The 15,558-nt window shown below is 40.4% G+C and overlaps 1 protein-coding gene and 1 long non-coding RNA gene across 2 annotated transcripts; both read right to left on the reverse strand.

Moving 5' to 3' along the window:
• Positions 1-1,779: 1,779 nt before the first annotated feature.
• LOC134077806 (uncharacterized) lies at positions 1,780-3,155 on the reverse strand. Its single transcript, XR_009938759.1, has 4 exons — positions 2,956-3,155; positions 2,226-2,296; positions 2,046-2,090; positions 1,780-1,879 (listed from the first exon to the last, which is right to left on the reverse strand). It is a non-coding gene; the product is annotated as an uncharacterized LOC134077806 (long non-coding RNA).
• A 2,537-nt stretch (positions 3,156-5,692) lies between these two features.
• LOC134078027 (methyl-CpG-binding domain protein 5-like) lies at positions 5,693-11,158 on the reverse strand. The gene is made up of 5 exons (XM_062533655.1): positions 11,055-11,158; positions 9,943-10,045; positions 9,543-9,723; positions 6,792-8,861; positions 5,693-5,709 (listed from the first exon to the last, which is right to left on the reverse strand). Exons 1-5 carry the CDS (start codon positions 11,156-11,158, stop codon positions 5,693-5,695), a joined length of 2,475 nt encoding a protein of 824 aa, XP_062389639.1.
• Positions 11,159-15,558: the final 4,400 nt, after the last annotated feature.

Here is a 15,558-nt window from a genome sequence, read left to right on the forward strand (position 1 = left end):
ATCTCCATATGCCCAGTTTAAATAGTGATAAGGGTAATATTCCTTTTCACCATTAAAAATACATAAAGTTACAATTTTGTTGACATAAGTCTCAGTAATACTCAATAGAAATGAGATTTTCCTGAGCCATGTTCTGAATAGTAATGACAAAATGCTATCAGGAAAACAGCATGTTTAACACTATATATAATACAACACAATGGAAATACTGTCTCTGTCCACAAATATACACATCATAAGTAAACAAAAATATATATTCATCTGTTATCGGGTAACTTAATCATTTTCAAATATAAGCTGTCCTCTTGCTCAAGAGAAAAATATAATATTTACTCTAAGGCTCTTCAGAGTATCCAACTCCAATTGTATTATTGCAGACCATCATATGATAAACACATTAATAAAACATTAAGGGAAATTTCGAAAACACAAGCAACAAGTGCCAATAATTACATTAATCATATCAATACAATAAGTAAGGCCTCAAATGCAATACAACGGAAGCACATGAAATGACATAATAAGAACACTGCCAAACAATATATTTAGTGACAACTTAAAATACTTGCCAGAATCTCGAACAATGACAAAACATTTGGCAGCAAGACGATTTAAGGCTTTGTTTCACCTACACACTTTCTTGGTTAACAACAGTGGTTGCATGAAAGTGAGAACATGACAGCACATTTTGAATACCAGCATCACCATAGTGACAGTCACTTGTTCATACATAGGCTTTTCCAAAACCAGAAACTATCACATTCAAATAGGATGTTGACTGGTGCTCTAATGACATTTTTAATAAACAAATATAATTACATTTACAATCCAAAGTTAAAATATTTTGTGGCAAAAAAAAAACAAAACAGAACAAAAAAAAAACCTTTACATTGGCTTTTAATACAACTTCTGTACATAACCATCTTACTCACACTGTAGATCAACAGTATAATTTCCTTTCTCAGAGCAATTTATAAAAAATATATAGAGGAAAAAATAGTTTATTTTCCAACGTTGGAGTACAAAGTGTTCAATAACTTAAAGTAGGCATAGTGTTGACACCTACAACATGGCTTTGTTTTTTTGTCTGTTTTTCAGCACAGTAACACTTTGATGACAGTAAGTAAACTTCATACAGTCTTCAAAGAAAGACAAGTACTTTCAGTCATCTAAGCCTAAGAATAATAATTTTAAAAAAAATTCTCAACTCAACTCAACTAGGAGGTTGTAGTAGCAACTAATTTTGCAAAGCAGACCTCCATAGAACAAAGTTAGCCATACAATATTATTTACATTGGACAGAAAAATTGAGAGCATCGTTAAGTATTTAATGGGCTACTTATTCATGCATGATCTATGTCTGTTTCAGACAGACCAAATTCACAAAATGTTAGGATAAGATTTTCATTGCAATTCACAGCCTGTTGATACTAAAAGTTTCAAAAGCAAAATAGTGCCATTTAATACTGCAAAATCTGCAAGAAGTAGTCTTCTGCAATGTTGTACAGTAGTCAACCATTCTGTAATGTATACATTTAAAATGCACCAGAGGAAATCATTCTTCATTCTTACCTATTTTAAATAAGCAATCACAGATATATACATAGTCACAGGTTGGACACACACAAACAACTTTTATAGGAATTTTCAGTCATTCTGAAAGTAGCATTCTTTTTTTGTTTTATCCAGTACATACCGTAAGATTGCAGCACCAAAACATCTTTGTCACAAGAAATGTGAAATGCTCTGATCCTGATCCGTGACCTCTTCATGACCTCCCGCAAGCTTACAAGTCTACATGTATGTGCTCACCGTTGCCCGGGGCCTCTCCTCCGTAATCCAGGCTTTGCTTGTCAGTTTGTCTGTGTCTAAGGTGACCCTAGTGTGATTAAATAATGCATTGGTAAGTAAAACATCATTGGTAAGTAAAACATACATATATTTTTCAGTTACACAATCATTTATGCAAATAAGTAGCATATTCTTATGTGAAATGTATGTCCATATGCAAAGTTAGTATGAAATGCAATTACCCTCTTACTCACCTCTAGTGCAGCACTCAATTCGTCAGCTTCAAAGTGATTAGCTAACTACAAAAAAAGAGAAAGAGAATGCATTGTTTATGACAATAACTGAGATATGCAAAACATATTCATTAGAATCACCGATATAATGACACATTACTTTGTACATAAAGAAAATGCCAAATGAATCAGATTACCTACCTATTACTTCTTTGCCACTGCCGAGCCCAAAGCCCTGGGTTAGAATTCTCTGGATGTTCCACCATCTACTACTTTTAGCAACAGAGTAAAGATGGAAGTGAATATTCCACAGATTTAAAGAAGTAGTCTGTGCATACATGTATGTTCAGTATGCATGCAAGTGTATGAGTCTATAATCATCTTACAACCATAATACAAAGATCTGAAGTTAACAGCATAATAAACTTTATAAAGCACAATTCAAACTTAATTTCACACCACATAATTAGGCCATTTTCCGCAAGACCTTATTTCATACTTATAGCTATTCAATGAGTCTATAAAACAAAGCATTTCATTAAAATACAATCAAAACCAAGCAACATCTCCAGCCCAAATCAACCCTTTTTTTCTTTTTTTTTTTTACCAAAATGATTAATCTGACTAATTAGTCTGACCGAAAGAAATAACTTTGAAGGTCATTGTGGTCAGTCTTGGAAAGCCAGATGTTATGTTTTAGGACAAACATGTGAATTTATTTTTTTAGATATCTTTTTTTAATGGAAGTGGGAATGGGCCGGTTAATTTAAGGTCACAACAAAATTAGTTCTGTGTCAATTTGCCAGATTGTCACTAAAGTGGCATTACTGAGACTATGATGAGCAGTCCTAGGGTTAGAGGTTAGGGTTTGGAGACCATCCAAAAGCAATCAATTCATCAATACTTAACTACTGAATAATTCAGTCAATACCTTTCCTTCCAGAACTGTAGCTGTGCCCTTCCCTTCACAAATGTGACAGGCCATAGTGAAAATTCTTTGTTTATGCAGCCAAGACTGTCTTTAAAAAAAGTGATCCTGTGCTGTTCGCATACTGTTTCGGCCCCTTTTTGAGTTTGCAGTCCTTATTACCACTTAATGCACGATGAAGAGACTAGGGCTATATTTATCTTCTGTTGCAGTGCTGGCTGGAAAAACAAAACTGTAATCACTGTTGTCCTTGGTACAAGTACAGTACATGTCCGGACTGGGCATATGTGGAAGCCACTGGTTGAGTCCAACAGTGGGGTTCATGCTGGGTCCACGCCTTCTCTTGGCGTGATCATCTGTATTTAGCTCTTTTTGATTTCAATCCTCAGCTGTTCCAGTAACATTTTACTTATAGAATGGAGCAGTGGCTTTTATCCATTGGTTTTCTCTCTCTCTCTCTCTCTCTCTCTGAATCTCAGTCCATCCCATCTTTCGGCGGGGTTGTTCTCTGAGCAATTGGCTCTATAGCGCCCCTTCCCGTCCAGTCATATGTCCTTGAAGTGCTTGAAGTCTCTTGGACTCTGTAGGTCTCTGACTGACTCAGGGGGTCTCACCAGGATGGATCATCAATAGCTGAGAAGTACTGTCCAGGCGAAGGTACAAGGATCCATAAATGACCCTGTTCACCCCACTGGGGAGAAGGATAGGCAGGTGAGGGGGGAGAGAGGGGGGTGTTGGCAAAGGCACAGATGGCATTGAGAGCCTTGGTGAGAATTCTGCTGCACACACTGGATGTTGAAGGTGCTTTTATTTCACTTTTCTATTAATCCATAACCATCTTGTAGATGCTCGTCCCCCCAACATAAAACAGTCCCTCTGATCCACAAAGCTCTTTTTGATTAGTCTGCATTGACTTGGCAGAGAGCAAGACATTCTTTGCTATATTTCATCTAGAAAGGTAGAAAGAGTATGTATTAATGACGCATCTGAACTGATATGGTAAACGGATACAATAATACTTTGTTTAGATATAATTTATTACATCACAGAGTTGTCACATTCTTGTTTATTTATGCAAATTTTTGTGTCTCACATGTCTATTCTTACAATAGTCATTAAGTGTAAAAATAGCTTGCTCGATGATTTTAAATATACTCTTTACAACAGGTTTAGGCTTTACAATATGGGTATCTGGAAGTCTTATGTGTTGGGTATTAGTACGGCAGTAATCCAATTTTTCAAATAAGGTCAAATGGCCTCAAATACTGGCCATGATATTCAGCAGTTATGCTCACCTCCAGGATCCACTGTGAATCTCAGTTGTTGTAGCTCTAGCTGTGATGTAGTCGTGGGGTTCAGATCTACCTTGGGATTTGCTGTGTCTTTTGATGGACAGCAGGTTTCCAAGACAGTATTTCATGATGGAAGTGTCACCGACAAAGACACTAGAAAACAGTGGACACCTGATTTAAAAAAAAGAGGATCTAGATCTGAGAATCCATATTTATCACACTCAAATACAATCTGCAAGCTGTATAGCACCACAATGGTGAGACAGGAGAGATGTGCTGCTTAGGTAATGTCATGTTGACGAGTCATTATTATTACTACTAGGTTTCAAGTATATAAACACAAACTGAAAACATATCAAATTGATCTAAGATTGATTGATAGAAGACCTAGCAACAAAACAACTCAGGCTTAGTAGTAGAGAATGCCATCTCTTTTGGTTGCTCAAGGTCAACCGGAGGTTTTGTGACAACTGGCCATGTTTGCTTCCTGGTACAGTTAATATACAGTTAATCCATGCTGGAAGTACAGAGTGTATGAACTGGGAAGACAGTACCAGGAAGTGTACCATCTAAGACAGCTCCTATGATTTTAGACTGAACAAAAGCATGAGCAAAAATAGAATGCATACAATCAGTTCCCTGGCATCATCTGAGAACTGATGGGTTTTAAGTCAAGATTTCAAACTAGTTGGATCTAACTTGGATAGCATTGGTAAGTTGTGCCCAGAACCAAGCAACTCTGAAGCTAAAATGTGCTTTACCATGTTTAATTCTGAGTGTAGGTGTTACCAACAATTTTCTCTCCTGAGATCTTAGAGAGGTGTGTACAGTACAGCTGATAAATGCTACATCATCCACAAGGTAAAGGTAGATCAAGGGCAGATGGGTTGTTTACAAGCTGAGATTCTAAAGTATTGGGTATGACGTTGAGACAAACCAACACGGAATAGAACCCAACAACTGTGTGGGTTTGCAAGATATAAAATTACAAACCTTGCGAAAGCGATTGTGATCTGCTGCCCTTGAGGCATTTGGAGAGCATTTGAGGAAATCCACACAGCTTCCAAGTGAAGAGAATTAGGTCATTTGTGTGGCGCTCCTGTGTTAAATATAGAAAAGGACCATGAATGTTTCAATATAACCAAGTGAAAAAAAGTTAATGCAAATAGAATTGTAAAGATGCCTGAGAATAGTAATGTCAATGAAAAATGAAACCACTGAAAATTTTGGGGGGGGGGAATTGACACAAGCAAGACTTGCATTTACAAAACTGTAATATAACTATATTGGTCAGAGTTGACAATCAAAAGCTAAAACTAAATTGCTCCGACATATGAGCTATTTCACATGCATACGTCATATAATCAATCACAGGATTGATTGACTGATTCTCAAGACCAGACGTTTACAATGACATTAGACAAAGACACCAGAATGAGGCTATGAGTTCATAACGTAGGATCTTCTAAAGAAACAGGATGTCAGAGACAGTGTTACCTAAAAACGTGTACTAGTTCCTCACATCATGTTCAGGATTGCCTATAGGCTCAGTGGAAAGTATATGAAAACCTCACCCATCAACAAAAAAAAGTGAAAAAAAAGGGTTGCAAGCAAGCACGACTGAAAAGACATCTCAGCCAGACACAAAGCAGCTGATGGGAGAGAGAGCTGACGTAGTTCAGCCAATGGCTTGGCATGTCTTTGTCAGAGACGATAACTTTCATAACCACAGGGGGCACGACACAGGCACAGCCATACAATGTGAGCCTTTGACAGTCTGCCAGGTCTTCCATGAAAGCAGATGAACCACTGACATACAGTGAGTGAGGAAAATAATGTAATATGCTCTGCTTTTTTGCTTACACTGCAAACATCTTAAATGTATAGATAGAATTGTTTTACAATTACGCTGTAATGAAATGCTAGATAAATCCCATAGGTTCTAAGGTTAGTTGCAAATAAAAACAGTATAAAATAAACTGAATTCAAAAAGAATGTTCTTGTCTCTCAAGACATCATAATGCCAGGATAAATCAAGATTGAATGAAAAATATACCTTATCCCATAGAAAGGCTTTTTTCATCTCTGCTATTTTGTGCACTGTTTCTTCCTGTGTGCTGCAGCTTAAAATAGATCCCTTTCATTTGCCAAATGTGCAACGGCTGACATTTTCTCCAAGTGACTGTGTGATACTCTTTTTTATTATTATTATTATTTGCATTTTTTGTGGGTGAGGAGTGCACTCAAATGCAACTTTAGAAGTTGTATGTGCTTAACCTCTGTTTCATAAGTAAAACATAAAACAAAAAAGAAAATCAAAGAGAAGACAACAATCTGATATTGTTTGTTTAAGTCCTGTGCACGGGAAAATGCGTCAGAGATGCCTACAGTTAACTCACAAAGATTTCTGATTGAATATCCATGTACAAGTCGAGCTATGAGGCCTGAGAAATTAACATAAATAAATAAAAAATAAGAAAAACCTGCTAAACTTTATTGGCAATACTACTGGAATAGAGAAAGTTCTTGAGCAAAAAGCCATCTTACCTGACATACCTGAAAGTGTCTGCGCATAACCATTTGGTATCATGGATGAAAACGCAGTCCCTCTGTGGATGTGTGGGGAGTTCAGGGGGTAGTAGTGGTGGTTGGGAAGTTGTTGGTGTGGTTTATGGGAGGCCTGTGATCCCATTGCTGCCTGTCCATCTCGACCCATCCAAGAGTGCTCTGCATGGGCGTGTGGCTGATAGTGATTCATCATGGCAGAATTCCGGTCTTCTTTTAGTCCATGTTGTTCCATGATCTGGCACTGTGACAAGTCCACGCTATCTTGAGAGCACGGCAGCACCTGCTGGCTTTGAAAGGCAGCACCTGTGGACACCATGCCATCTCTAAACGGAGACTGGGCCGAACCCCCTAGGTAGTGCCCCATCTGAGATGTTCCATTGTGGGTACTGCTCATGTTCTGCAGAAGCTGGGCCATGGAGGCGCTGGATTTGAAACCATGCTGCGGTGGAGGCTTTCTGACAAACTCCGAAGAGCCGAGGAACCTTGAGGCTGAGCTGCTGTACTGGGACTTAGGCATGTGGAAGGCTGTGTTGTTACTGTTACTGAGGTGTCTGCTCTTGTGAACCGCATCCCTCTGCTGGGCCATGAGTTTATCACGTAACGCCGCACGACCACTCTGCGCCTCGGTCACTACTGGGGGAAGGGAATCCGCTATTGCGTTCATACTGTGATGACCAACAGGGGCCCCTGCTTCCAACTCTCCACCGGAAGTTATGTTCTTATGAGCAGTCTGCGCTTTGGCTGCTGCGGACAAGAGGTGACTTGCGGCGAAGCTGGTTGAGTTGCGCTTGTTGAGGATGTGGTTCATTCCTCCCATCACGCCCTGATTGCTTTTTTGAAGCCCGTCGGTTGAGCCAAATCCTGGGTACTTTGGGTTGGAATGTTTTCTCAGAGTGCTGTTCATTCCCCCAAGGAAGTGGCTGGAATGGTCCTTGTAGTTCTGAAGCATTTCCGATTTCGCAGTTGGACTTGATGCCATAATGGGGTAAGGGGAACTTAAAGAGGAGCGTGGGGACTGTGAGGGGACCTTAGAGAGCCCAAAAGAGGCCTGCAGTCCAGCAGGTACCACAAATTCCCCGTGGTCAGAAACGGAGGATGCTGATCGGGTACCGTGATGCTGAGAGTCTAGCCTGCCCAAAGAGGATGCTGCCATTTGCACAGGAGACGTGATCGGTGATGGTGAGACGGACAGTGGCGCATGGTACTGACCTCTGCCGCTGTGACCTGTAGGACCGGGCTTTGCTGACGGTAACGGAAGGTTACTTGGTAACGGAACAGTTGTGGAGTGCATATTTACATTCACTAGTACCTGAGTATGGGCATTGGTCTGAAGACTCGATGGATTTGCCCCCAAAGAAGAATGACTTGGAATGGGGTCCAAGATGCCGAGGGGATCTTTCTCAGAGGCCACCTGTGGCTTTGCCATGACACAGGAAGAAAGCTGAGAGTGGTGAGGGTTCAGGTGAAGCACCGACTGAGGCTTATGGTGAAACATGTCCATGTTCTGAGGGTAACCGCAAGAAGAAGGGGGTTTCATGACGGGACTCTTGGCAGCACTGGATGGAGCAGGAGGACCATTCCCTCTGCCCACCATGGCGCACGAAGACTGGGAGGACGGCGGGGAACTGAGATGCGAGGCGCGGATTGGAGACAACGGGGTTGCGGGCGCACTGTTGCTGTGGCTCTTCCCTGGACTACAGGTGCCTTGGAAGCCAGCCGATAGATCTGGACTCAAAAGGGAATCACTTCTCGATGAGGGGCTGCTATCCAGGTACGGGTGGGAGCCAGCAGCTGACGAGGGGCTGAGCAACCCACTAAGCCGATGCCTGTACAGCGACTTGCGGTCTACATGCTGACTTGAGCCTTGCTTCATCCTGTTGTAGTTAGAGTACACGTCCTGTTGAGGAGGGGAGCCCATATCATGTTGGAAGTGCTTCTGGCCATGCAACGTCACTGGTGTCTGGTAAGCCCTATTGCTATCTTCAGGCTGAAATCTTGAAGAGCCTTCACGCTGAGGGTTAGACAGGGAATGTGTAAAGGATGCTGAACCTGAAACAAATGAAAAATGTGTTGGCATTAAAATATGTAGTACTCCAGTTGCAAAGTTTGAGTATGATAGGGAAATCGATAGGGGGGGAAAAACAGCTGAAACTTTAGAAATTAAATTATAAAAACGCCAGGATGAGAAAAGGCACCTTGAAATGCCACAGTTGAAAAATGAATGTTCCACTGTCTGACATTTTAGCTCTTTCTGTCACAACTGCACAAACACTATGCTGACAAGGTAAAACGCAAAGCAAAAAAAAACACTGCTCAACTGAACATGTAAGTCACAATCTGGGGCTTGAGCTCAATCTGCCATTATGATACAACTTCTATTTATCAAAAAAACAAAAAAGCATGAAAGCCATCAGCCCTTGCTGAATAGTGTGTCTGCACTACAGGCTGAACATAACGGAAATCTAACGGAAATATTTCATATTTGTGTAGCTGTGTATATATGCTTATAGATACAGCGTTCCTGCCAAACTGTCACTACTTTTTAACTGTAATAACATTTGGCATGGTACAGAAAAGCAGATAAGCTTTGTTTGTTGTAAGTATAGAGTAGAACTACACAAATTATTTAAATCTAAAAAAAAAACCAACCTTGAAATATGCTAAATCAACAGCTGACATTAATCTCACATTTTATATAAAAAAAAAATAGAAATCTATAGATGAGCATACTTGTATCTCCACTTGGACTGGTGAGAACAAAGGAAGGATTGGGTGACTTCATGCTTTTGTGAAGGGTGGCTACGGCAATGATCTTCCTTTTGTGGATGCACAGCTTGGTCACGTCCCCATCCACTTTGACATCCTCAGTGGTCCTCTGTCTCACGGCAGCCTCAGGGTCAAAGTTGAACACCTACAATTTCATGGAGAAGTAGGTGCCAGTGATTTTATCTAGTAAATGTTCTCAATTTAGACTAGCTTTGGAAAACATACATTTCACAGCCAGTGTGCTGCCAATGCTCCAAAAGATGTCCTATATGTCCTGCTTTTAGGCAGGAATCATATTATATCATATCATATCATATCATGTGTGAGAAGCACATGATTGGGGGGAAAAAATATTGTTATTTACCTTTGGTAAAATGAGGGGGCACTCCAAACCACACTTACAGGTGCCATCTGTAAGCAGGTAGCTCTTGACCTGTTCCAAACAGGCAAGGACTGAACCGCTGGGACTGTGAAACACAAAGGCATAAAGTCTCACGTGTGAGACCTCACATGTTCCTGGCCTGTAACTTCCCTACACAGCATATCCAACCTGAAGCAAACTGCCCTTCCAATCATAAATGTAACCGAGCCTCATGTATGATATAAGCCCACCCACTGCCTCCCACAAAGAGAATCTGCAATCATTACCGTTTCATATAGAGCTCTGGTCACAGCAACGGCAGACACATGCAATATTAAACTTTCATCTCGGATGCAATTCTCTGTCACAAATGGGCGGGGGAATGCAGCTGGGTCGGAAATTATGGAGCCATAAAACACAAAATTCCGGCAGGGTTTTGCCGTTTATTCTGAAAATGTGGCGTCTGGAGGCCATATTATCGAAAATGGGGCTGGCAGACAGGGGATGAACCTCATTCACACCTTGGGGGTGTAATATCTAACGCGGCTGAAGCCGTTCTACGTGACCCACTCCAGTATTGAAACCCTCTGCAGCATATTGCCTCCTTCATCACGCAACCTTTTCGATAAAATGCTTAGCAAACACTTTTCTGCCTTTCGATAAAGGTCGCTGGCAGTAACTTTGTACCAAGACGTGTAAGGCTAATGAAGTCAGGCTCATTTCAGCAGAGACAGAGAGAGTGAGGGAGAACAAAGTCAAAAGTCAAAGCAGGAAAAAAATCAGTAAAATTGACCTGCAGGTGCAATATTGTCTACATGCACAATATTCACATTAGGGACTAAAAGCACAGATGGAAATACTGTATGTCACAAAATGCAACATGACAATGGCTTGTTTTTATATATATACCTTAACTGATAGATACTTTGACCATACCTTATACATGATAATTGTGTGCTTTTATATCTACTCAATAGATACTTTGACCATACCTTATACATGATAATTGAATGCTTTTATATCTACTCAATAGATACTTTGACCATACCTTATACATGATAATTGTGTGCTTTTATATCTACTCAATAACTGATATACACTTTAAATGGCCGTACCTTATGTAGACGACCCTGGTGTGGTCCACCTTGCGCTGCCAGCCGACAGGCACCTGTGTGGTGGGAGGCGAGCTCTGTGTGTCTGGGCCCTCCAACGTCTTCATCGTGTTCATCCTCTCTGGGTCCAAAATCACAGCCTCACACAGGGCCACCTCAGCCTGGATAAGTTCATCCTTTGTGTTGTCTCAAAGGCAGGTCAAAGAACCAGCAGACAGACTGCATGCTGCGGTCTGTTTTGGCAGAATGACGCTCATTGCCAGCCCTCGGCGCGGTTGCCTGGGATCCAGCCTCACTGACACCTTGGCTCCCCAGCACCCTTCATCGCCATTCTCCCACCGATGTCACTGCCAAGATGAGGTCATGGAGCTGTAAAGCGAGAGGGCTGACGAGCTATGAGATCAGCTGAGTCACTATGGGCTATCAGTCAAAATGGCTGTCAGGGAGACAAGGCAAGCGCGAGCTTGGCACTCATGTTTTTCTGTTTTCAAAACTGGGGTAGAGTTAAGCCACAGAGACACTCTGGGTGCTAATCATCGTCTTTGGTTCAACTCAGGGCATTGAAGAAGTGAGTTCCTGAAAAAAAAAAAGAAAATGGCAAAAGTAAGTATGCATCAAGCAATACCATTTGTATAGTTCAACAGACACATTAGTGAAATGAAACGTCTTATCACCTCCTCTTTGTTCAGAACGTAATTTCACTCTTAAAGGGATGTGGCATTAATGATAATTAAAAAAGCCATGAACGCAGAGCATAGTTATGCTTTTCTAAAAGTAGTAAAATATTACCCCCCCCCCCTCCTCATTTTGACAATTTTAGTCTAAGAATGAAAAAAATATGGCCATCATTTTGTCTGTTTTCTTGTCTTTTTTTAAGCCGACTTTACAATCGATCCTGTGCAGACTATTTGGTGCCGACACAATGTCATTTCTCTGCGTCTGAGATAAATATACAGATTTCCAAACACCAGAGGACCAATCTGATATCAGTCATCCTCATGCAGTTCAATGACTGTCAAAATTGCAGAGATTTCATTTCGTCCATGACAAAGAATCAAGGTGATGTGGACATTCAAACTAGATCACATGTGCCCTCTCGCTCTGGCTACAACTATGAAAAGTTTGGAAACAAAAGGACGCAAAGATTTATTTGACAGTGTTGCATCTGAGCAAAATTTTGGACGGATGGACAGGCAGACTACAGATGGACAGATAGAGCAATTAGTAGAAGCCAATGGCTAAGCTTCACAACAAGACATAGTCACAGTCCAGATGGGGACGAGACTATGCATAGTTCTGTGCTTCCAAAAGCAAAAAATCTACTCTCATTAAAATAAACGTTAGAGGACTCCACTAATAAATATATAAAGAAAGTGCCTGAGTCTTGCAGATCTCATCCATCCTCACAGAAAAACAGGTTGCAGCAGACTTGAAAACTAATAAATATGCACAGGAGGGGAATATTACCATCTCATTGCCACTGGTGATCTCATCCTATCAGGTATTGGCTAGGACTTGATTAAAGTGGGGGATGGGGGTAAATAAGAGAAGCCTTTTGCCATGGTGACGGAGTATGACTAAGCCACTATGGCGGTAGTTGGAGTGACATCAGTTCCCAGAACAGAGTGATGACCAGGAGCCTACAGGGACATGAAACCCACCAGGAGACCAGCAATTAACATGTCCAGAGTTCAGTCTCTTTCAAATTTGATTGAGCATTTTGTTTCCTAACATTTACAAGATTTTAAAAAAATATTTAATAGACTACGAATAACATAAAACAGTAAAATATGTGCAAACAAATTGCATTACATAATGAAATGAAAATCTTACCTAAAAAGAAAATAAAAATAACAATGTTTGGCTCGGATTACACAAAAATTAAAAAAAAAAAAAATGCTAGTTTATATACTAATATTTAAACTCTAGCAACATAACTTAGACCTAGTGTCACCTTTTAAATATTTACCTCTGAAAAGGTAACCACAAAATGTCACATAATTAGGCAGGTACATTTTGATGATGGCAAATTGACAAGATATTTCGCGACGGTGCCCCTTTCATTCAATACCTCGGATAAGAAATCCAAAAAGGCATAAGAGACAGTGATCTTCAAGACATACCTTAGTCTATAAAAACTGAGCTTGAAAATGCACTTTGCTTACATTTTGCGTGGCAATACTAAGTCTAACATAATATGTAAGGATCCATATAGGGCTGTCCTACCTAAATGAGGTATCTCCATACAGAAACTCCCAGGCTTTTAAAGACATTTAGGTGCCATCCTTTGAAAACACACCACAGAAAGTATGAACAACTATTACAATGTATTTCTTGTGACAGATGACACATCCCGAGCCATCCACAAGAAAATGTTGGGAAGAACAGGGCACCCTTGCACATATGAACCAAAAATTATAGAATGTCTGAGATTTTACATGCATTCTGATGCACATAAAATCAAAATCTGCCTAAAAAAAACAACAGCTTGTTTTTTGACACGAAACACATTTGCTGAATGTGATAAGCAAGTAATAAGGCTAAAATCACAATAACAATAATTGTTTATACCAACATTATGTAAATGTACAGTATATTGCACTTATAAAAGCTGAAGCTGAACTTCTGTATGCTGCTCCCACACTGCAAACAAGTGAGGCTCAGACCTCTCATATGCAAGACAGCTTGAAGGGAAAGAGTGAGTTGAAATATAGGACAGGCAGTCTCAGAATTAAAGGTACCCTGGCCATCCCGCTGGGGTGTCCTTATGCACAAGTGTGTGTGTGTGTGTGTGTGTGTGTGTGTGTGTGTGTGTGTGTGTGTGTGTGTGTGTGTGTGTGTGTGTGTGTAATGAGTGGCTGCATATCTACATATAGCAAGGGAAAATGTCAGTTCATTTTTTGCTTCTGAGAGTAAAAATAGTACATTAGATGACTCAAGAGAGTATCCTAGAGATAGAGGATACAGATTACAGTATCAATATTTTTGTACCTTAGTGGTTTTGTGTCTGACAACACTCCACTGTTGTTTTGTTTTTGCAAAGGTTTCTATGTCAATTATATAGCACTTGGAACATGAAACAGGAAGTGGAGGGTGCAGCAGTGAGCATCTCCCTCACTCCAAATATGGCTGGTACATTCAGAGCTGCCTGCGTTTAGCTCAGCAGTCAAACAGATGATTCTCCAGGGCTACATCAGAATGCGTGGTGCAACTTCAGGTGCCCTAGATAGATGCAGCATCCTGGCTTGATGTTAGCTGACCTGCTTCACTCAAGAGAGCTCAATCAACTACTGCTGTTGATCTGAAACAAGGTTAAAAATAGTCATATTACAAATTAGTAATAATTGAGTTTTAGTAGTGAAGTGCTCTCCAAAGATCCAGGGTACTAAGTGGAGGGCTATGAACGACTAACCAACTATCATCAATCATCAATTATGATCAAAGATTTGCAAGTTATTTTATAAAAAGTTATCAGAGAGAAGCAATGGACTTCACATGACAATATTCAACTTGGACTATTTTTTTTGTGAAAAACAATTTGATTCTTTTGATCAGTGGACCCTTGTTGACAAAACGATATATAAATATAAATAATCAAGTAATTTCATTTTTGGTATTTATGGCAACCAAAGGTATAGGGCATCGTTTCCCAACCTTGGGGTCGGGATCCCATGTGGGGTTGCCAGAAATTCAAATGGGGTCGCCTGAGATATCTTACAATTGACCAGTGCATTACATTAAATTATACATCAAATTAAAAAAAAAAAAACTAAAAGCCTCATGATACCCAAGTTAACCCTTAAAGGGATATTCCGCCATTTTTGGAAATAAGCTCATTTTCCACCTCCCCTCGAGCAAAACAATCGATATTTACCTTGTTCCCGTTCATCCAGCCATTCTGTGAGTCTGGCGATACAACTTTTAGCTTCAGCCTAGCATAGATCATTGAATCGGATTAGACCGTTAGCTTCTCGCCTGCTAGCGTCATGCTTACAAGTGACTAAGATTTCTGGTAATTTTCCCATTTAAAACGTGTCTCTTCTCAAGTTAGAAAGTGCAATAAGACCAACTGAAAATGAAACCTGGCGTTTTTCTAGGCTGATTTGACATGGAACTACACTATCATCTGGCGTAATAATCAAGGCAAGTTGCAACCGTTACATGGGCGCAGTGATATCTGAAAACAGTCCCCATAGGCAACAAGCAGGAAGTAGTGCTTGATATCACTGCGCCCATGTTACGGTTGCAACTTGCCTTGATTATTACGCCAGATGAGAGTGTAGTTCCATGTCAAATCAGCCTAGAAAAACGCCAGGTTTCATTTTCAGTTGGTCTTATTGCACTTTCTAACTTGAGACGAGACACGTTTTAAATGGGAAAATTACCAGAAATCTTAGTCACTTGTAAGCATGATGCTAGCAGGCGAGAAGCTAACGGTCTAATCCGATTCAATGATCTATGCTAGGCTGAAGCTAAAAGTTGTATCGCCAGACTCACAGAATGGCTG

This window comes from Sardina pilchardus, chromosome 4 (genome assembly GCF_963854185.1).
Source record: "Sardina pilchardus chromosome 4, fSarPil1.1, whole genome shotgun sequence".
In the NCBI taxonomy this organism is placed as follows: domain Eukaryota; kingdom Metazoa; phylum Chordata; class Actinopteri; order Clupeiformes; family Clupeidae; genus Sardina; species Sardina pilchardus.